The 22,070-nt window shown below is 50.9% G+C and overlaps 2 protein-coding genes across 42 annotated transcripts in view; both read left to right on the top strand.

Annotated features, from left to right (window-relative positions):
- Window positions 1–10,685, top strand: part of IQSEC2 (IQ motif and Sec7 domain ArfGEF 2) — a 130,448-nt gene extending 119,763 nt beyond the window's left edge. For 9 of the 15 annotated variants that reach the window (XM_063804424.1, XM_063804423.1, XM_024353361.3 and 6 more), the window contains 3 exons: window positions 6–179; window positions 671–720; window positions 1,319–3,631. In XM_063804424.1, coding sequence (XP_063660494.1) covers window positions 6–179; window positions 671–720; window positions 1,319–2,284 — 1,190 coding nt within the window. In that variant the 3' untranslated portion in view covers window positions 2,285–3,631. Of the gene's footprint in view, window positions 1–5; window positions 180–670; window positions 721–1,318; window positions 3,632–4,635; window positions 5,460–8,636 lie in introns of those variants that run through there. The other 6 variants (XM_054676661.2, XM_024353369.3, XM_024353371.3 and 3 more) reach the window with 4 other exon arrangements.
- Window positions 10,686–11,050: 365 nt separating this feature from the next.
- KDM5C (lysine demethylase 5C) overlaps window positions 11,051–22,070 on the top strand; it is a 49,204-nt gene continuing 38,184 nt past the window's right edge. For 7 of the 27 annotated variants that reach the window (XR_010154767.1, XR_008542030.2, XM_024353356.3 and 4 more), the window contains exons 1-8: window positions 11,255–11,758; window positions 15,584–15,661; window positions 18,094–18,216; window positions 18,526–18,696; window positions 19,215–19,349; window positions 20,295–20,418; window positions 20,517–20,698; window positions 21,646–21,804. Coding sequence is in view for 23 of the 27 variants with exons in the window: in XM_024353356.3 (XP_024209124.1) it covers window positions 11,609–11,758; window positions 15,584–15,661; window positions 18,094–18,216; window positions 18,526–18,696; window positions 19,215–19,349; window positions 20,295–20,418; window positions 20,517–20,698; window positions 21,646–21,804 (1,122 nt within the window). In the remaining 4 variants the exon portion in view is untranslated. Of the gene's footprint in view, window positions 11,759–14,705; window positions 14,812–15,583; window positions 15,662–18,093; window positions 18,217–18,525; window positions 18,697–19,214; window positions 19,350–20,294; window positions 20,419–20,516; window positions 20,699–21,645; window positions 21,805–22,070 lie in introns of those variants that run through there. The other 20 variants (XR_010154768.1, XM_024353357.3, XM_024353355.3 and 17 more) reach the window with 10 other exon arrangements.

Genomic DNA, 22,070 nt, shown 5'->3' with positions numbered 1-22,070 from the left:
CCCAGCGGAGCTGGAGAAGCAGAAAGGTATGATGCGGCCTAACGCCTCACAGCCTGGAGGGGCCAAGGACTCAGTGAATGGGACGATGGCCCGCAGTAGCCTGGAGGACACTTACGGGGCAGGCGATGGGCTCAAACGGGGCGCACTCAGCAGTTCCCTGCGAGACCTCTCTGATGCAGGTAAGCCCTCTGGGCCCCTGCCCTGGCTGGGGAGACACGGGACCGGGTGTCCTCTTTGCCTCCTGTCACTGGCCGCCAGCCTTCCCTCCACCTGCCACACATGCACGCACCCTGCCTTCACCCAGAGCCCTGGGCGCTGCGCCACAGGGGGCCTGGGAGCCAGGTCAGAGCAGGGGGAGCCCAGCGTTTGGGCCAGGGAGTGTGAAGTGGGGCCACAGTCTTGGTCCCTCTCTCTCGCTGCTCCCCCTCTCCTCCTCTTCTCCCTCTTCTGTCTCTCCTGTACCTCCACTCCTCCTTCTCCATCTTTTCCTCCTCTTTCTCCTCCTTCTCCACCTCTCCTCCTCCCCACCTCCCCCTCTTCAATGGGGGAAAGGGATAATGGGGTGTCTGTCCCCGGGAGGGGCCCAGTCCTGGTGCCCAGCTCTGGAGCCCAGCAGGGTAGGGAGGGGGGGTTGCTGCTCTGACGCTGGGCTCCTTGCTTGTGGGTGCAGGGAAGCGGGGGCGGCGTAACAGCGTGGGATCGCTGGACAGCACCATCGAAGTAAGTGCCAGCTCCTGCCCCACTCGTCCTCTGCATGAGCCCTGTCCCGGCCATGGAGACCCAGAGGAGGAGGGGACCTGTTGCTCCCCCTCTTCCCTGCTGGGAACCATGCGGCTGCCTCTCCCAGCCAACCACTCTCTCCATCTGTCCTCAACTCTGTCTGTCCTCATTCTGCCTGTCTCTCAGTCTGTCTTCCACTCTCCCGTGCCCCCTCTCAACCCCAGGGCCGACGGCGAGTAGGGATGCCCTTGGAGTTGGGCCACGAGAAGCTCTTACCTCCAAGTCCTGCTCTTTGACCCTGGGCGAGTCACTCTGCCTCTCTGGGCCTAACCTTTTCCCTGCCTGCAAAATGGGGATGAGGAGGAGGTACTGCTAATTTCTCCTCTCCCAGCTGAGGCTCAGCTGAGATAGTGGATGTGACAGCCGAGCTTTGCAAGCTGGGGAGCTCCACATACGCGTACCGGACTGTGATTTGGTTTTTATTACAACTTGGGGTTTGCTGTCTCCCCAGCTCCAGCCCTCAGGGACAGGGGTGGAATTTAGGGCTGGGGGTTTAGGGCATCTAGCCTGGCCTGACTTCCCCCCTCCCCCCTTCCAGGGGTCTGTTATTAGCAGTCCACGCCCTCACCAGAGGATGCCACCTCCGCCCCCACCCCCGCCGCCAGAGGAGTACAAGAGCCAGAGGCCCGTCTCCAACTCCTCATCCTTCCTGGGCTCCCTATTTGGAAGCAAGCGGGGCAAGGGGCCCTTCCAGATGCCACCACCGCCAACAGGCCAGGCCTCTGCCTCCTCTTCATCTGCTTCTTCCACGCACCACCACCACCACCACCACCATCATGGCCATAGCCACGGTGGCCTGGGGGTGCTGCCTGATGGGCAGTCCAAGCTCCAGGCCCTGCATGCCCAGTATTGCCAAGGACCGGGCCCTGCCCCGCCACCCTACCTCCCACCCCAGCAGCCCTCTCTTCCCCCACCTCCCCAGCAGCCCCCACCCTTGCCCCAGCTGGGCTCCATTCCACCGCCTCCCGCCTCAGCCCCACCTGTGGGGCCACATCGCCACTTCCACGCCCATGGCCCAGTCCCAGGGCCCCAACACTATACCTTGGGCCGGCCAGGCAGGGCACCCAGACGGGGGGCTGGAGGACACCCTCAGTTTGCTCCACATGGCCGCCACCCCCTGCACCAGCCCACATCCCCACTGCCCCTGTACAGTCCTGCCCCCCAGCACCCTCCAGCCCACAAACAGGGCCCTAAGCACTTCATCTTCAGCCACCACCCACAGATGATGCCAGCAGCAGGCGCGGCTGGGGGCCCTGGATCCCGGCCACCAGGGGGCTCCTACTCCCACCCCCACCACCCCCAGTCACCATTGTCACCACACTCACCCATCCCACCCCACCCCTCCTATCCACCCCTCCCCCCACCCTCCCCTCACACCCCGCACTCACCCCTTCCACCCACCTCCCCCCATGGCCCGCTGCACGCCTCTGGGCCCCCTGGCACAGCCAACCCCCCCAGTGCAAACCCCAAGGCCAAGCCAAGCCGGATCAGCACCGTGGTCTGATGAATGGAGAGAGTGAGCTGGGGAACAGGAAAGTCTGGGGAGCCACAGGAGAGGGACCTTGCACCCTCTTTGCTTCCTCGGTTTTTTCAAAAATATATATACACATAGCAATGTCCTCCTCCCCATGTCCTCCCTGCCTTGGGACCCATCCTCTCACCCCCAGCAGTTGCCATGGGGTTTCCTTCCAGATTCGAGGATCCTTGCCACTTGAAGCCTGGACTCAGGGTGCTCCAGCGCTGGGGAGTGGTGAGGGCCTTCCAGAGATCCTCGTACTCTTTCTCCCGTCTTCTTCTTCCCCACTTTTCCCTGGAGGTCTAGCTCTGTGGCCTCAGACCTCTGGGCCTGTGTGAGCTCTCTGTGAGCTCTGGCTGGCGGAGAAGGGCAGGTGTCCGGAGCTGTCGGGGTGAAGGCTTCCCTGGGGCTCCTCTGGCCGTGTGGGGCTAGGAGAGCGCTCTGTAGAGTTGTGGCCAAACCTCAGCTGGCTTGGCCCTCTCTCTGACCTCAGGGCCTGGCCACACACTTCCATGTGTCTTTTTGCCTGCTGGAGGACATGGACCATTGATGCACTTGGTGGGTGGGACCCTGCTTGTGTTGGCCCCACGTGGGGCAGTGCTTCCTCTCTCGAGCCAGTCTATGCCCTTTCTCCAGTAGGCCCCAGCCCAGACCTCTTCGGCTTCAGGAACTTGCCTCGCCCTGCAACGTTCTTATCCTGATCAAAGTCCAGACAGGTTTTCGGGGGGGCTCAGGTCTGGGATGAGAAGGGCACTGCCCTCCCTCACCCATATTGCATGCCCCCCCCCCCCATTCCCTTACACCTAACCCCACCTACAACTGAAGACAATGCACTTTACAGATAATCACCCACACACACCTCGCTGGGGCAGGGCACCCAGCATCAGCCCTGGGGAGAGAGGCTCCCAAAGGGCCACCATGAGCCCAAGATATCCTTCCTGAGGCAGAGATTGAAGCCATCAGAGCTGGGGTTGGGAGCCAGAATGCCTGAGTCCTTCTGTCCGTCAGAATCTCCGCTGCCTCTCCAGCCCTTTTGCAGCCCTGTTTATTTATTATAAATATATTTTTTACAAGCCCCAGCTCCTCTTCTTGCCCCGCATATCCAGCTCCTCACTCAGCTCCTGCCTCCCTCTCCCCTCTCCACCATGGGCTGCAGTATAGACAGACAGATGGACCCTGGCTGTACGAAGGGCCAGGGCCACTGGGGCTTGGGGGCGGGGGAGGGTGGCAGTGGGAGGGGCTGTATGGAGAGGAGCTGGGGTTCAGGCATTGTCTTTTTTCCTCCTTGTATATAAGAATGTATATTTGATGCCTCATAAAAGACCTTGTGCTCACCTCCTGCCTCTGCCTCCTACTTCTGCGCCCCTTCCCCACTGTGGAGCCCATGGAGAGAGGCCTTAGCCCAGGGAGGCAATGCGCTAATGGTAGAAATTCAGGCACCTGGGTGGACGAGATGCTTTGCTTGGAGGGAGGTGGGAGTGAGGGAGGTTTTCCTATCTCATTTCATACACAGTTTGTGCGACAGAGTGGCAAGAGTATGGGCTTTGGAGTTGATCCAGTTCACATCCTGGGGTTTTCACTTCCTAGGCATGTGAATTCGGGAGAGTCACCCTCTCTGAGTCTCAGTTTCCTCAGTGTAAAACTTGGGGTGATAAGCCATTGCCGCATGGAGATATGATGATTCCCAGGGGTAATGGGTGCCAAGGAGCCAGGACAGAGCTGAACAAGTTAGTTCCCTTGTCTTCGTTTCATAGGATGAATGCTTCCTTCCACTCTTGGGGCATCTCCTCTCACCCTGGATGTGGCTGGCCTGGCCTGGCCTTGGAGCTCCTCCTCATCCCCACAATGGCTGGCCACATTTCTATCCTTGAGGGTAGGGGAGTGATTTGGAAGGCACAGGGCTAGATACATTTTAAGAGTTCTGCATATACACTTAGGATGTCAGATAACAAAGAGCTGGACTCCCTTTCGTTTACAGAGAAGGGGACAGGCTGAGAGAAGGGAAGAGTCTCTCCCGAGGCCACTCAGCAAGTCAGGATGGGGTTTCCTGACTTCTAGCCCCAGGGCCCTTTCCAGTCCTCCCAAACCTCTTCCCTCCGAAACGGACGTGTTTCTAGCATCACTGATTATGTCCTGGATCTTAGCCTAGCGCAGGAGAAGTGGGGTTGAGCCATGGTTCTTGGTTAGAGTCAGCAGGGTCCCCAGAAGCAGCATTCAGTCACTGTTTTTGCTGCCTTCCTAGAATCTGGAATGGCCTCTAAAAGGGAATGGTTTGGATGGCCCCGCTCTTAGCAGCTCAGACCAATTCTTTGTTTTCTTCCTTGTATGCATGTTTAAAGGTGTCCCAGGGAAGACAACTAGCAAAAGCAGCAGCTGGGGCCACCTACGCATTTGATGCCGCCTCATGGACCAGACTTGAGGGTTTGAAGAGCTTAGACCCACAGGGTCCTGAATCAAGTCCAATCAACATTTTTTAGTTTTCTTCCCTGCTGGACCAAGCTGCACGATCATTTCCCCACCTTCAACTTGATTCTGGTTGCATTTTTCCAAAGCTCAGCTTTTAGCGCTCAAATCCTGGCTCAGTGACTTGCCTGTGCTGCATTTGGCAAGTCACCTAGCCCTTCAGAGCCTGGCCTTCCACCTGTAAGATGGGGATAACAACCTTGCAGGACAGTTAACAGATGCATGTGAAGTGCCTACCTCATGCCAGACACACAGTAAGCCACCTACAGAAACCCCTTATCTTGACACGGGAGGTGTTCCACAAGGTGGCCCAGCCAATCTCTGTGGTCCTAACTCTCATTCCTCACCCACACATTGGCCATCCACTTACTATTCCCCAAAAATGCCTCTGTGTACTTTCCAAACTCAGCATTTTACTTGTGCCTTTCCCCCCTGCCACAATACTCCCCCCAACATCCCTGATGAAGGTTTTCCCAACCCTTGCAAGATGGGCTTGAAGAACCCATCCTTCACAAAATGTGCCCTTCATCACATACTCTGAGATCCTTCCCCACCAGGCCTTAAGTGGCTTGGGAGTGACACTGGTCTGAATCATCTCCATCCAGAACATTGCCCCATATAGTGCCTGGCACAGCACAGATGGCACTAAAATTTTGTTGATCGAATGAATGAATGAATGGTTCTAAGTCTCAGAGTTAGATATCTTTGCATTGGTTGATTTATTGGTTGATGCAACCTGTGTACCAAGTTTCCGGGCCCCTCTGGGAGCTCCTCATGCTTCCTTCAACTGTTTCCTAAGTTCTTCTCCTCCAGTCCTCATTGCAGTCCCAGCGCTGGGCTGTCCATGCTCCTCACTCCCTCCACCCCTCCAGAAATGCACTGTCCAGACTGTGGAGGGGGTAGTTCATCTCCTCACCTCCCCATTTCTCTGAGGACCCAAAGACAGCAAGCCCACTGACTATTCTTACATCAAAGGTGCTGCTGCCAATCTCTCTGGGGATGCAGATGGGGACAGACAACACATAACAAAGAACAGAACTGCTTGAACCCGAGAGGCGGAGGTTGCAGTGAGCCGAGCGAGCTCGCGCCACTGCACTCCAGCCTGGGTGACAGAGCAAGACTCTGTCTCAAAAACAAACAAACAAACAAAAACAAAGGACAAAGGTCCTAGCATCTCAGAGTTCTTATGTTTGTTCTCTAGTGCTGTCCAATAGGTCTGTCTGTGATAAGCAAAATGTCCCATACCTGTGCTGTTCAATACGGTAACCACTAGCCACATGTGGCTACTGAGCACTCGAAACATGGCTAGTGCAACTGAGGAACTGCACTTTCCATTTTATTCAATTTAAATGTAAATAAATAAGCACATGTGGGTAAGTAGCTGCCACGTCAGACAGTGTAGGATAAGAGTTTCAGGAGTGGACAGAGCCTGGTGGGGATAATGTGAAGATGACAAAATAAGTGCAGGCCCAGAAGGAAGCCCTGGGTATGTGGGAACACAGAGGAGGGGAAAACCCAACTTGGGGTGTGTGGGTGGGGTCAGGCACCATTTTCTGGAGCCGCTCCTTTTAGTGGAGTAGTCTTGAAGGGCGAGTAGGACTTAGCCTGATAGAGAAGGGAGGGAGGGAGCAGCGCATGAAAAGGCCTGGAGATGCGAGAGAATGCAATGTGTTAGTGGCACCGTAAGAAAGGAATGGGAGCTGGAGCTCCAGCGGTGGGCACAGCACATGGCACCGCATGGAGACAGGCGGGTCTCCCCAGCCACTCCCTGTTACTCTGTTGCCAACAGATTTGTCACGCTGGCCTCAGCAGCAGCTAAAGTAAGACCAGATAACAAATTGGGCTATCTAGTACCTGCACTGTAAAGTTACCACTTTCCCCGTTGTAGTGGATGAGTATCTTGTGGAGACACGAATGGAAATGTTGTTACTCCTCAAATTTTACTCACTAGTTTTAGCGTTCGCTGGAACAATTATTATGGCTGAGGCTGTCAAATGGTGATTTTCAAATGCCATCATTCTTTCAATATGTCTTTTTTTTTTCTTTTTTGAGACAGGGTCTCATCCATTGCCCAGTGCAGTGGTGCGATCATAGCTCACTGCAGCTTCGAACTCCTGGATTCAAGCGATCCTCCCACCTCAGCCTTCCATGTAGCTGGGACCACAGCCGCACACCACCATGCCCAGCTAATTTAAACATTTTTTGTAGAGATGGAGGTCTTGCTAGGTTACCCAGGCTGGTTTCAAACTCCTGGCCTCAAGCAGTCCTCCCACCTCAGCCTCCCAAAGTGTTGGGACTATAGGCATGAGCCACTGCGCCCGTCCTGGGCATGTCTTAGTTGGCTTTCCACTATAAGGGAGGGCTTTCCCTTCTACATTTATTTATTTATATCCTTATGGACTTAATGATTGTTTATTTTACTCAATGGGTTATATATAACCCATTAACATCATTCTTTATTTTGATGTTCACAGCCCCGGATTTGGCCAGTAGGAAGCCCTCTAAGCCCCTGTGTCCTGTGGCACATCTCCATCTTTTTCTGAGCCCTTCCAAGGAGCCCTGGTTCTTTTTAGTAGAGAATGACATTTAGAAACCAAGATTTGGGCACTAGGTGTTACAGCAATATTTTAAGAGCTTGCTCTTTTATTTTGCAAAGGTTTGAGCATCCATTGACGATTTCTAGCTCCATCATTCCTTCTATATAGTTTAGAATTCTACTTTCCCTTTTCTCTCACTTTATTTACTTATATCAATGTGGAGTCATGGACTTTTATTTTAACCAGTGAGTTGTAATCCACTACTATCATAATTCATTTTGAATTAACATTACTTTGGATAAATCATTTTATTGTTATGTATATGTATAAGCACATACTATACATCTATATTTCTATACTAGACATCGATATTTCTCTGTCTCTGTCTAATAAACCATGAGTTCACACAGATACCTTGAGGAGGCTCTTTTAAGAGTCCAGGCTAGAGACAGTAAAAGGCTCACAGGAGGAGTGGAAGATGGCAAGGAGGAGGGGATGGATTCTAGAGCTATTTAGGAATCAGAACCAACAGCTTAAACCTACTTCAGAACTGGAAGAGATCATATTTTACAAACCAAAAAAAGTGAGACACAAAGTCAGTGTCAGCCCAGTTGATCCACAAAACATGAATGGGGTGAGTGTGGTTTTGAGCCCAGACGAGCCTTCCAGTCACTGCTCTGCACCAACTCCATGTCAGACCCTGTCTCCCGGGTGGATGGGTGAGGCCAAGCCAGCCCCCAGCCTGGAGTGAGTTTCCTGATGCATCCCAATTCTTAAGTCCCCAGTGTCTAGACTCCGGTTGTCCCCCAGCAAGACCCATGGCTTGGGGAACAAACCCATTTCCTGAATGCCTTACTACATGGGGAGCACCATCTGAGACTCTTACAGGCAGAATTGTACGGCAGTCAGACAGACCTGGGTTTGAGTTCTGGTCCTGCCACTTACTAGCCATGTGACTTGAGTAAGTTTACACTTCCCTGAGCTTCAGTTTCCTCATCTGTAGGATGGGGATAACAATACCTACTTCATAGCACCTGGCCCTTGATGAATGGCAGTCATCATTATCTCTAATCCTCCTAACAACACTGTGAGGAAGGGATTATTTAGCTTCATTATACAAAGGAGAAAATCAAGGCTCAGGAAGATGAGGTACTTGGCAGATCTCAGTGGGTGCATGTCAGCTCCAGGAAAGTAGAGACTACATCTGTCTTGGTCACCATTATATTCCCAGTGCCCAGAAAATTTGCTGGTGCATAGTAGAAATTTAATAAATATTTGTAAACGAATAAATTCTATCTCATTGGCTTCAAAGACTACATAATTTCTATTTAATCTTCCAGGACGGGTGTGTCTGGGCTAAAGGACCTCAAAGAAGGCTGTAGGAAGACTGTGCAGAGCTGAGACCCAAAATCTGGCCTCCTGATTCCTGATTCATGCTCTTTGTACTTCCCTGAGCCTCTAGATGGAAAGGCTGAACTTCCTTCGGCCTAAGATCTACCGTATTCTCCCACCTTCTAGATTCTCCTCACCCTTCTCTGGCCAGGCCTCTGCCTCCTTTTCATCTGTTTCTTCCACGCACCACCACTACCACCATCACGGTCACAGCCACGGTGGCCTGGGGGTGCTGCCCGATGGGCAGTCCAAGCTCCAGGCCCTGCATGCCCCATATTGCCAAGGACTGGGCCCTGCCCCACCACTCTACCTCCCACCCCAGCAGCTCCCTTTTCCCTCACCTCCTCCATTCCTGGTGAGGGCAAACGACAGGAAGAGCATTTGACCAGAGTCAGCAACTTCCTGTGTATCATTGGGCAAGTTGTTTAATCTTTCTGGAACTTGGTTCCTCATCTACAGACTGGGTAAATTCACCTACATCTTTCTGAAGACTGTTGCAAAGATTAAGGGAAATAATTGGTATGAACTAGCCATGTAGGCAATTAGATGCTTATCCATGTGAGAGGCTAGTGATATTACTGTGATTAGCATCACTTTGCCTAGTTTTCCTGCTTCCTGTCCAGACAGCTGTTCAGTTGGATCATCCACCTGTGTTTCTGGTGGAGAGGGGCTGAGGTTTCCCCTGACACCTAGAAAACTAGAAAGATGTCACTTAATATCTGTGTTACTTGGGACAAGTCTCCACACGAGCCAAGTGGGGATAAAGATCTTGAACATTCAAGGTAATATAAGCATTCAGGTGATAAAAAAAAAAAAAATACAAAAGCACTAGCACAGTGTCTGACACAAAGGAGATTCTTAATGAGTTTTGGCATATTGGTTGTTGACTCTCAGAAATAAAAATAACAGCTACCAGATACTGAGGGCCTGCTATGTGCCAAGTACACAACAATTCTGCAAGGTATGTATTATCCCCATTTCAGTTATAGAAGTTGGGACTTGTTCAAGGTTACAAACTAGAAAATGGCAGAGCTGGTGGGACTGCAAGGCATGACTCTTTTGAGCCCAGGGCATGAGCTCCTACCTGTGTGCCCTGTTCCCTCAGCCAGGATGTCCTTAGCTCAGTCCTGAAGTAGGCAGGATGGACCTAATTGGCACAGTATCTGATTAGGAACAGTTAACTGCACGAAGGTATGACACTCCCTACCTGCCTCGAGCTTACAGTGGATGTTTAATATGTTAAACAGGAAATGTTTGCAAAAAGTATTCATATTTTTCAGTCAATATATACTAAGGACATTTATTCATTTTTCTTTTGTTTACTCAACATTCATTTACTGCTTAACATGCCAAGTGCTAAGGATGTATAAGGCCACATGGTCCCTGCCCTTAAGGAATTCATAGTCTGATGGGGGAAAACAAAATTACTTAATCAGCATGTACGCAAGTACTCAAATATTTGCACAGTAGGTGTTCAAACTATATGCAGTAGGTCCACAGCTGATGAATGACACAGATGATCCTCCAATCAGTAGATGCCTGATGTATATGTACAAAGTACTGGTTTGATGATACTCATTCAAAGTACTGTAGTTGCAATGAACCTATTCAGAAACTGCTCAAGGAACATGCACACGATAGGACTAAATGTACATACAGTTGGTACCAAATGCACAGGGGCTATACACAATAAATACAATCAAAGTACACGGATGTTTGGTAAGTGCACTGTAGGCTCACAAATGGGCAAACAGGTGTTTTACACAGTTGACACTGGATAAATACGCCGTTGCTAAACATCCAATAGTTAAAGTATACATACACACAGGCTTATTTTGTAGGAGTATATGCCACAAATGTGTACATGGTAAAAGTGAATACAGAACAGTTGAAAGCGTTCATTAAAATGCTGACTCCCAGTGACTTTTGGGGGGTAAGAATCGAAACCCCATCTCTCTACCTGTAACCTTGGATGAAATAAAGATTTCCTTCCTTTACTTGGGACTCAGAATCCTAAAAATCCATAATCCCCGGGGAGTGAGCAGCTTCCTGCCTTCCTTATTTCAAAGCCCCAGAGGCGTCAGTGTCTAGAGCTGAAGCCTAGTACATCTCCCCCCATCCCGCGGGCCAGCATAAGGGGTCCTTTGCAATCAGGCTCCCAGAGCCGCCTTCCGCGGCCCACACCGTTAAGACCAGGGAGAAGGGACAGAGAACACTGGTGCGGGGCTAGCGACCTAGTTGAGGTCTGCGAAGGAGTGCCGGTTTGACTCCACCACCCACGGACACCAGCTCCTCTTCCGGTCTCCATAACGCGCATGCGCATCACTGGCCTTTAAACGTGCACCGCCGGTCCATCCGGAAAGACGATCCGGCAAACTAATTACAATCTTGTTCCTCCGCCGTTGCAATGAACTATTTTCTCTCAGTCGGGGGTGGTACTTTTGAGTAACCCCTTCCAAATAGAAACCCATACCAGCCTATTTAGCTCGGTCTCCACTATATGAAGGTTTCCTAGGGCTTGGTGTGACGCAACGTATACGACGCTCGGAAGGACACCCCGCGGAAGGATCCGGTTTGTTGTGGTGTGGGGAGGGGAGACGCTGACAAACCAAGATGGCGGCGGCGGCGCTGAAGGCCGCGGCGTTTGGGAGGTAACTGTGGTGGCGAAGGCTGCGGTAGTGGGGAGGCAACCACACAGTTTGGAAGAAACGGAGCGGGACGAAGAGGCGGTAGCAGTAGAGTCAGCCTGAGACTCTCAGAGCACGACGGCCACACGCCCCCTTAGGCCCTCGGCGGGCGGCGGCTGTCCCGCTTAGGGCCTAGCCTCCGAGCATTGCCTCGGCTTCAAACAGCGGCGGCGCCATGAGTCCTTAAGGGCGGTCCAAGCCTCCCGATCCCTGGCCCAGACCTCGGGCCCACCATGGAGCCGGGGTCCGACGATTTCCTACCGCCACCGGAGTGCCCGGTGTTCGAGCCTAGCTGGGCCGAGTTCCGAGACCCTCTTGGCTACATCGCGAAAATCAGGCCCATCGCAGAGAAATCGGGCATTTGCAAGATCCGCCCACCCGCGGTAAGCCCCGGGGCCGGTTTTCGCCGGCGGCGAGACGGAATGAAGCAGTAGGATAGCCAGCGGCGAAGTCTGGGGTGGAGGGCAGCTCGAGGTGGGGAGAGGGGGTGGCTGGGACCGTTGTGGTTGCGGCGCGGATCGGAAAAAGGGTGTTGGGCCAGGGGTCCTCTCGTGGTGTGAGGCCCACAGGTGACCTGGAGTCAGAGATCCACCCCCACCCCGGCCCTTCAGAATCACTCCTGGTTTAAGACAGGGATTCCTAGTGGGCCGGAGGGAGTTCACAGAGAGGCACCCCGCACATCTCTTAGCCCGGGCCACCTAGGTCGAGGCTGTAAAAATAAGACGTTTCTCCAATCTGTTGTCATCACTTCCTTTAAGGCAGGCAGCATAGTATAGTATTAATAGAAAGATCGCAGTCCTGAAGGGAGACAGACTTGAGTTCAAAACTCCACTTTGAAGCTGAGCAGCTGTGTGACCTTGGGAAAGTAGAAGTAATCTCTCTGAGCCCGTGAAATGGATCCCAGGAATGGTTATTTAGAGGATTGAATTAAACTAGGTAGCGTCTGTATGTAGTACGCACTAGATAAGTGGTAATTATTGTGACTGTGAGGGTGTTTGATGTGGTCATTGGTTTATTCCTATGTAGGTTGACTCATATTTACTCATACCCTGCCAGGCCAATTCATCTATGATAATATCCTGGCCTGCTGGACCAGTCAGGAAATCAGTCTCACAGGGATTGCTCTGTCTCCCTTGAGGTGGGTTCAGGGAATTGTCCTCTTCTTTTCCTCGTTGAAGGCAATGTCAAGGCCTTTTCTGCACATCATCCCGCAGACTTGACTTCCTATGGAGATGTTTGGACCGGTCAGCTTGGTGGTAGGGTGTGAGTCCTTCTCAGAAGATTTCTACTCTCCTCTGGTCCAGGATGTAGGAGATCCCAGAGGATAGGGCACTCTTGGGCCCGCAGAACAGAATGGAGCCATGGAATTCTGTCCCTTTTGGAACATGATTGCCAGGGGTCAGCAACAAAGGCCATAGCTTTCCTCCTAGGCCTGGCTTCAGGCTAGAAGTCTCCCAAGGGCTAGGGCAAGCTGCTGCCTTGCTGGTATGGTGGAAAAGTGATGATAATGTTCAGTGATCAGTTGGGATTCCAAGGGCAGAAATTGAGCTTTGCTGGAAAAGGGTGTTTTTGAGTGGGTGTCTCCTGGCTGAAATGGAATAGGAAGCTTCATTCCCACCTGAGGAGGGCACCACAGGCCTCCTTATCCAACTTGGTGCTTTCTGGTGTTCAGCCACAGATCTAGGATGGTTTCAGATAGATCCTCTAGGAGGTGTTGGGTAAGCGAATTTCTTCCTTCTTGGAGTCTGGCCACAGATTTCTGAGGTATCCTTGTCCATGGTGAGGGAGTGGCAGTGGGTAGAGGGTCAGGAAGGCTAGTGGAAGGGAGAGGCAGGAGTCCTGGGCAGCCTCAAGGAGGCACTCCCTGAAGTGGTTGGGCAAGCCTGTGGGAAAAAGAGGCATAGCTGACGTAGGGGGTAGTTGAGGCCTGAATTCCTTTTTTCTATCTTGGACTGACTTAGGCAGGCTGGCCTTGTGTAGGTGTTGTTACCCTGCTTTGGGGCATCAGGAAGGGGAAGAGTGACATGTCCCAGGTGTGCATGGCCAGCAGGAGGCCGTCCTTTTCACTGCTCAACAGTGTGCTTCTCTCTAATCCAGGATACCTGGCTCTCTGGGTTGGTTTTGTTTTTTCCTTCTCTATGGCAGCTCCTAGGCCACCTTTAGGCAGCTGGCCTTCTTCTGGTTGAAGTTTGAAGTACTCGCTCAAGTGATGCTTGGGCCCAGGGTGGGAACCTATATATGGGTGGGTACCTGGGAATTGGAGGTTTGCTGGAGGAAGGATGGTTTGGGGCCTGAATTGCTGGGCAGGTGACTGCTACGCTTGGGAAAGATGGGTGGGAGGAGAGTGTGGGTACCCTGAGTAGACCCAGTGGAGTTTGGAAGGATCTTGCTTTCTTCATCAGGTAGCCAGCCTTTTTTTTTATCACCACATCCCAGTAATACCAACATACATTTGGCATACAGTAGTCTGGAGATGAAGGCAGGCGGTTTGCAGGGCCTTCCCAGGTATCTGTTGCATCCATGGCTCCTGCCGTAGCATTCCAGGGCTGCCATTTCCTGTCAGGTGCTTGATGTTGCACTGATTGTCTAGAACTTGATTCAGCAGGAAAGAAGGGTGCCCGGAGTTTTGGGTTTGAGCACCTTTTTAGCTGGGTTACCTGTGCTGAGGGGAGTGCCCTATCCTGATGAGAGGCAAGAGGGCATGGGGAGCTTGTCTGGATTTGAGCCATACCATTTTGGCCTGCCTGGTTTTTTTTTTTTTTGTCCCTGCTTACTGAGCCCCAGATGTTTGCCACCTGCTTTGGCTGGTAGGGGCAGGGGAGTGTGGTCTGTGTATGCATGCAAAATATGAGTCCTCTAGCCCATTTTCTAAAAGTGTGTGTGCAGAAGAGGTCAACAGTTTTTCTTCTCTTTCACTGTCTCTCCCCCCCGCCCACGTGTATGCATGTATGTATGAACATTGATGTCTGGTGTAGTGCAAAGGCCTTGGATCAGAGGTCAGAAGACATGGGTTCTTGGCCCCACCACTAACTCAGCATGTAATTTTGGAAATTTCACTTTTTTTCTCTGAGCCTCACTTTCCCCATTTATAAAATGAGAGCATTGGTTTAGGTTACTTTAGGTTCATTTCGCCACCCCAGCAGGAGCCAGGGCTCTGGGAAGGAGAGGACTGCATAGGAGGTTGGAAAGGGGTGTTGGAGAGGGGGTTCTTCACAGCTGACCTTTGGGCAGGACACAGCAAGCTCCAACTTGGCAGAGCAGAGTGTCTCCCACTTTCATGATCTTTCCCTGACTTCCCTCCCCAAATCCTCCCATTCTTTGCCACCACAGTCAGGCATCCCAGCACTTACCCCCACCCCCTGGGGCTTCCTCCCCTGCCTCTTCCTGTACCAGGCAGGTGTATGAGAGAGGATCTACAGGAAGCCTTCCAGACTGGGTGAGTGATACACATACTTGCTCCCTGTTCCTTGCTCTTCCCTGCAGTGTCTATCTCAGGCCCTTTAAACTGAGAGAACAAACATTAAAGGCCCAAACCTTTACGTCCTGCCACAATCGGACCTGAGCTACCCTGCATGTGTATTGTGAGGTGTGGTCAGCCTTAGATGTCAGGTCATAACGATGACTCCTTTGAATAACATTTTCATTTGAAAACTAGTTTTAATTTTCCATATTGGTCTGGCAAGGAAGCCAGGGCTAGAGTTCATATTCCCACCTCACAGATGAGAAAACAAGTTCAGAAAGCTAAAATCTCATAGCTAGTAAGTAGCGGATCTAGAACATGAACCCATATCTTCTGACTCTAGATCCTGTGTGCTTTCCAGTACTCCCAGGCCTGTGTGTCCTACAGCACGTGCCTAGGGGATAAGGAGTTAATGTGGGTGTGGAGAAGGTTTAGGGTCAACAAAACAGAGGCTCCATCTCTTAATTTCTTGAAATCCTGGCACTGTACTGTTGGGTGGGACTCAGGAGAAGTTTCCTAGGGCATGTGCATGGGGCCTTGGGTGCGGACTTGAGGGGGCTGCTAGACTCTTGTGAGTTCTGGGGGGAGGTGGGGGTGGGTGGTTGGGTAGGATGTTTGCAGGTTAAAGGGTCTGGAGTGGCTAGAGGTTTGGGAAGGTGCCAGTGGGATTCCGAGCTGCTTTTGGTGACTTCCGGTCTTACACTATGCTGAGATAACTCAAGTCCCTTTCCCCTCTCTACCCTCTCAGGACTGGCAGCCACCCTTTGCTGTGGAAGTGGACAACTTCAGGTTTACCCCCCGAATCCAGAGGCTGAATGAGCTAGAGGTGAGAAGACTAGGAGCTGGTGGTGGGGTTGGGAGAATGTATACCTGAGTTCTAATCCCACTTCCCTTATAGTTTCTCTGGCTGAGGTACTTTACCTAGCTAGGACTTTATTCTCTCTTCTGTGAAATTGCATTACTTTAGTGTGCCCAGGGCGTGGAAGAAGCTTTAGAGCTCTAAATATAACCAAGAGCCAGGGGCATTTAGCATTTGTGATTTGATAGCCCAAAGGCTGGGGACATATATCCCTTTCTCACAAAGGTTTGCTACTTCTGAAACTCCCCTGTAAACTAGCCTACCCTAGCTGAGTCAACAAAAAGGAAATATGGAACTGGCTGATACCCCTTCTTCCTTGGCCAGCTGAATGTGGCTTCATATATCCAATTCATCCACAGCCCTGTGCTTTCTACTTTGCTTCCATGGGTGCTTGGTAAGGTGGGAGTTTGGGTAGATGGGCAGAACAACACAAGAACTGGGCTCTGTGGAGGCTGGAATGGTTAGAGACTTGGCCAGGGGTCAGGCAGGTAGGATTTTCCTTCTCCCTTTTGTTCTGTACAGGAAGTCCAGGCCCTTTTCATGGACAGGTGGGGTTTTTCCTGCTTGAGAATGCCCTGGGGTAGTGAGATTAGGTTCCCTAAAGCCAGTTCCACGTAAGATCCTGGAGTTTTCCATGGCAGCTCTAGGTTAGGCATATGCTGCCACTCCCTCCCCCATTATTATGTACCCACAAATCTTAATAGATGTCCAAGGGGTGGGGCATTAGGCCCAGGCCCAGCTGAATACTTATACCCTAAAAGTTCACTTGTGTTCTAGACCAGAGTTCCTCAGCCTCGGCACTATTAACATTTTGGGAAGCTAAGGTGGGAGGATTGCTTGAGCCCAGGAGTTCAAGACCAGTTTGGGCAACATAGCAAGACCCCATCTCAGAAAAGAAAAATATATCTTGTCAGGTTTATAGGGGTACAGCTTGGGCAAGATGTTGCCTAGCATGACACAAGGGCAGGTTTTCTGTAGAGGGAGTGCTGACTAATAAGAAGGAGCAGGGATGAGGCCAACTTCAGAAAGCTAAGGGGCTGAGGTCGAAGGAGCACTTCCTTGCCCTTTGAGAGTTCTCACAGCCAAGGAACTGTAGGTTGTTTCTTTCTACAAATAGACCTTAGTTTTTCTCAACTATGAAATGGAAAGAGCTGTCTTTGTTCCCCCTAATGGGATCAGGGCAAGATAGTGAATGGTAATGACTATCTAGTTCTTCCAAGAACCAGGCTCTCTGACTGGAGTGAGGAGGTTGTAGACTTGGGGCCTATGGGAGTCCTTCTTGGTTACTGAGATTTGAGGGAAGCATCATACATATCTTGTTCCTAGTCTCTTTGGCCCACATTGGGTCCTGGGTTGGCCAGGTGCTAGTGCTACTCTGATATACCATCTCTTAGTTCTAGGCCATTCTGTCTATAGTTACAGCATGCACTTTCACCCTTTAGCCACCATGGAACAAGTTTGGTGGTACATAAGGAGGTGCATGTGCCTTTTTGGAGCTTGCTTTCTCTGAAACATGCCTAGAGCTTAGATATAATTCTGAAATCTGCAGAGGATCTTCACTGGTCCCCTCATTAAGTCTACCCCTCTGGGGTAAGTGGACTGTGCAGTTATTTTCCTTTTATAATTATTAGTAAAAGGAAAAAGGAGTCCACAGTGGAACTGATTTGCTCAAGGCAGCATAGCAAATCAGTAGCAGAGGGAGAGCCAAAGCTCAAATTATTTGGCACCAAAATATCTTGATGCTTGCTGTGTGTCCTAACTCCTCTGAGCCTCTGCTTCCTCGTCTGTATAGGAGATGATAATACTCACATGACCTTGTCAGGGAGATTAGAGGACATATCTAAAGCTTTTGGCAGTTGTGACCGTCTCTATTGGGACCTTGGGCTTCTCTGATTGACTGGAAGGTGACAAATGAGAGAGAGGTGGCTGGGTGCAGTGGCTTGCGCCTGTGATCCCAGCTCTTTGGGAGGCCGAAGTGGATGGATTGCTTGAGCTTAGGAGTTTGAGACCAGCCTGGCAACATGGTGAAACTTCATTGCTACAAAAAATACAAAATTAGCCGGGCGTGGTGGCGTGCGCCTATAGTTCCAGCTACTCAGGAGGCTGAGGCAGGAGGATCACTTGAGCCCAGGAGGTCAAGTCTACAGTCAGCCGTGATTGCACCACTCCATTCCAGCTTGGGCGACAGAGCAAGACCATCTCAAAAAAACAAAAACGAAAGAAATGAGAGCGAGGTGGGGCTAAGCACTGCCTAGAGTCTGGGATCCGGTTCATTGGGAGAAACCCTGGGTAGTGAAAGTGTGGACTGCTGTATTCCTCTGTTCTCCCCTAAGATTGGACCCAAAGACAGTGGTCAGTGGGAGGGGGTGGCCAGCCTCTTTGAGCCATTTCTTCTTCAGGCCCAGACGAGAGTGAAACTGAACTACTTGGACCAGATTGCCAAATTCTGGGAAATCCAGGGCTCCTCCTTAAAGATTCCCAATGTAGAACGGCGGATCTTGGACCTCTACAGTCTCAGCAAAGTAAGAACAGGTTTTTGTCAAGCACCCCTCCCACCAAACCCCAATATCCTTGATACTCTGGGGGCCCCCTTAGTTTGGATATTAGATCTTTAGGCTGCAATGGAAGGGGCACAGCTTGGTAGCACACAAGCTGTCATCAGAACATCTTGGAATCTCTTGCTGCAATTTGAGGTTGTGATAAGGGGTTAGCCCCCAGTGAAGTGAGGGACTAGAGTTGCCCTCATTGCCCTTTTGCCCTTTCTACAGGCCTACTCCCTCACATATAAATGCACATGGCACATCCATGTCTTTTCCTACTTGTTTTTTCAGATTGTGGTGGAGGAAGGTGGTTATGAAGCTATCTGCAAGGACCGTCGGTGGGCTCGGGTAGCCCAGCGCCTCAACTATCCACCAGGCAAAAATATTGGCTCCTTGCTACGCTCCCACTACGAACGCATTGTTTATCCCTATGAAATGTACCAGTCTGGAGCCAACCTTGTGGTAAGGATGTCACAATGGGGCAGGGTGTGGCTTTACCCTTCAGCACAGATTTCCACACTTGCTCTTAATGAAACTGGTTTAGTGGACTGGAGACCTGGGAGTTGGACTCTGCTCTTTCCTAGTGATGCTTATTCTCTTTCTACACTGCTCAGGGTCAGAGGTCCTGGAGTTATCTGTACGGCTAGCTTATTTGTTATGTGACAAAGTTTTAACTGATAGAGAAATCAGAGAAGGGAGAGCTTGGGCTAGAAGGTGTGGGAAGAGATGGCGTCTGATTTAGTTGGGGAGATGGTTGGTGGAGGAAGTGACTGGAAGGGAGGAGTGATACAAGCAAAGGTACTGAGAATTCCCAAAATGTGTGCTGGTGTCAGTGCTAAAGACCAGTGGAACAGGGGCTGTTGGTGTGGGTCAGGTGAGTGGACCACAGCTTTGGATGCCATTGGGTGAGGGTAGAGGGAAGTTATTGCTTTTGCGGGCTGGAGTCCATGTCCTGACCCTTACCCCTTACCTGTCCCCAGCAGTGTAACACACGTCCATTTGATAATGAGGAGAAGGACAAGGAATACAAACCCCACAGCATCCCCCTACGACAGTCTGTGCAGCCTTCCAAGTTCAACAGCTATGGCCGGCGGGCCAAGAGACTGCAGCCTGATGTGAGTACTCCCCTTCTTCGAACTTAGAGCTTTGAGGTGGAGGGAGTCCTCTCCTTCCTTCTGGCTAAGGCTGTGTTCCCTGTTCCATTATCCCTTCTTTTGTTCTCTGAGTTCTTCTGAGCATTAGTGTGCCTCTCTCTGGCTTCACTCTTGCTTTTTTCTCCCCTCTCAGCTGAGCTGCTGAGCTGGGTCTTGATCTGTTTGTGCAACCTCTTTTGTATGTCTGCTCTTCTTGCCTGTTTTGTTCCTTTCCGGACTTACTCTGCTCATAGAAGTAGAACTCTTCTTTCTCTTTATACCTGTATCTTTTGTTTTGTTTTGTTTTGAGGCATAGGGTCTTGCTATGTTGCCCAGACTGGAGTACAGTGGCTATTCACAGGCTTGATCATAATGCACTATAATCTTGAACTCCTAGGCTTGAGTGATCCTCTCACCTCAGCCTCTGGAGTAGCTAGGACTACAGGTGTGTACCACTGTTCCCAGCTCCTTGTAGCTATGTCTTCAGGCAGAAGCTTATGTGCCAGGCATTCTTGGCACTGGGAATACAATAGAGAACAAGATGGACACTGTCCCTGGGCTCATCGAAGCATGTAATTTAGCAGATCCTATTAGACTGCCATTTGTTGGTAATGCCAAACACTGTTAGCATTTTCATATGTATTGTCCCTAACCCCCCTCATAACTATAAGGGAGGAGGTAATATTCTCATTTTACAGTTGGGGAAACTGAGATATCCTGTCTTTTATTCCTTTCTGAGAGAGGGCCGAGGAGGCAGCTCACCTACCCTCAGTCTCCAAAAAGCAACTCTGAGTTCTTGGCTTAGCCCATCTGTGCCTCAGCCCTCAGCATGAGATCAGGTGATATGTAGTCCGAGTTGCTGTTCTTTTAGGATGGGACAGTCTGCCCCAGATAGCAGTCTTGATTCATTTCCTTCTTTCCTTCCAGCCGGAACCCACAGAGGAAGACATTGAAAAGAATCCAGAGCTGAAAAAGCTACAGATCTATGGGGCAGGCCCCAAGATGATGGGCCTGGGCCTCATGGCCAAAGACAAGACTCTGCGGAAGAAAGGTAAGGCCTAACAGGCTGGGGTGGCCTCACCTGGGGAGAAAAGTCAGGGCCCTAAGTGTCCTAGACCTGTGTTTACAGCCATTTTTTCTCTCTCCCAGATAAGGAGGGGCCTGAGTGTCCCCCCACAGTAGTGGTGAAGGAGGAGTTAGGTGGGGATGTGAAGGTGGAGTCAACATCGCCTAAGACCTTCCTGGAGAGCAAGGAGGAGCTGAGTCACAGCCCAGAACCCTGCACCAAGATGACCATGAGGCTACGGAGGAACCACAGCAATGCCCAGTTTGTAAGGACCCAGCCCTGACTTCTTAATGCTCTGCTTCTTGTCCCTTCAATAAGCATTCCCCTGCATGGCACTGGACCAGGTCGCATTAACCACAAAAGCGGGCCTCCATGGGCCCTGCCCTCAGGTAGCTCACTTAATTGGGGAAACAAAGCCAACTCATATGGAACAAAGAGCAAGAAAGGGTGATCAAGTGCTGTCAACATGAAGTGCTGGAAGGGTCCAGAGAAGGAGTCTCACTCTCCATTGCTTCAGGATAAAGGCTAAGCTCCTCATTACCATGCATGATCCAGTCCCTGCTGACCTCTAGCCTCATCCCCCAGCACTGCCCACCTCACTCCTCTGCTATAGCCACACTGAACTCCTTGTAGGTATGTTCATTTTTCCTCGTAAGATGCAGTATGCTCTTTCATCCCTATCCTTTGCACATGTTGTTTCTTCAGCCTGGAAGAGATTCCCCCTGTGCTCTGCCCTGTTGCCATGTTTTGTTTTGCCTTCAGGTTTCAGCCAGTTTCAGGTGTTACCTTTTCAATGAAGTCCTTTCTCAAGGCCATCCCTCCTTATCTCCAGCTGCTTTGAGTGCTTCCTTCTCTAGGCTCCCACAGTGCCCTTTATGGACCGCTATTGGCAATTTTTAATTTTTATGAACACATGTCTCTAGAGTACTGTATATACTTGGAAGGATACCATGTCTTGTCTTTGTGCTAGAGTCCAGCGTAGTTCTGAATACGGGTTTAGTAAGTGTTTATTGGATGAATAAAAATGGGAGGATTCAAGACTGGATGATAAAAGACTGCTCTTGCAGCTCTACCTGCTTATTTGGGGAGATGGTACATACATGCAGTTGAACTCCAGACCTAGCATGACTAGCCTATACAGGGCTGTAAATCATTCAGCCAGCAAACACAGTGGATTTCCAATGGAGAACTTTTGCTCTTCTCCCCTGGCAGATTGAGTCATATGTCTGCCGGATGTGTTCTCGAGGGGATGAGGATGACAAGCTCCTGCTGTGTGATGGCTGTGATGACAACTACCACATCTTCTGCCTGCTGCCTCCTCTGCCTGAGATCCCCAAGGGTGTCTGGCGGTGCCCAAAGTGTGTCATGGCGGTAAGGCCTCCCCACTCCACATCTGCCTCATAGGGCTTCCTTGCCTTCCTTCATCTGGCCTTATTGAGGGCAGCCTCTTAGCTCAGCCATAGTCTTAGGTTTTGGGTCTCTGTGGTGGGATTAGGCTGGGCAGAGCTTTGGGAGAAAGGAGCAGGAGATTCAGCCTTTGCTTCTGTCCTCTAAGAGCTCCCAGACCACCTGGAGAGGTAAGCATCATGATTAGACTATATGTGGTGACATATAAACAGAGGCTAAATTGTGTGTTA

Source organism: Pan troglodytes, chromosome X (genome assembly GCF_028858775.2).
Source record: "Pan troglodytes isolate AG18354 chromosome X, NHGRI_mPanTro3-v2.0_pri, whole genome shotgun sequence".
Taxonomy (NCBI): domain Eukaryota; kingdom Metazoa; phylum Chordata; class Mammalia; order Primates; family Hominidae; genus Pan; species Pan troglodytes.
This window is presented reverse-complemented; position numbering and strand designations above follow the sequence as displayed.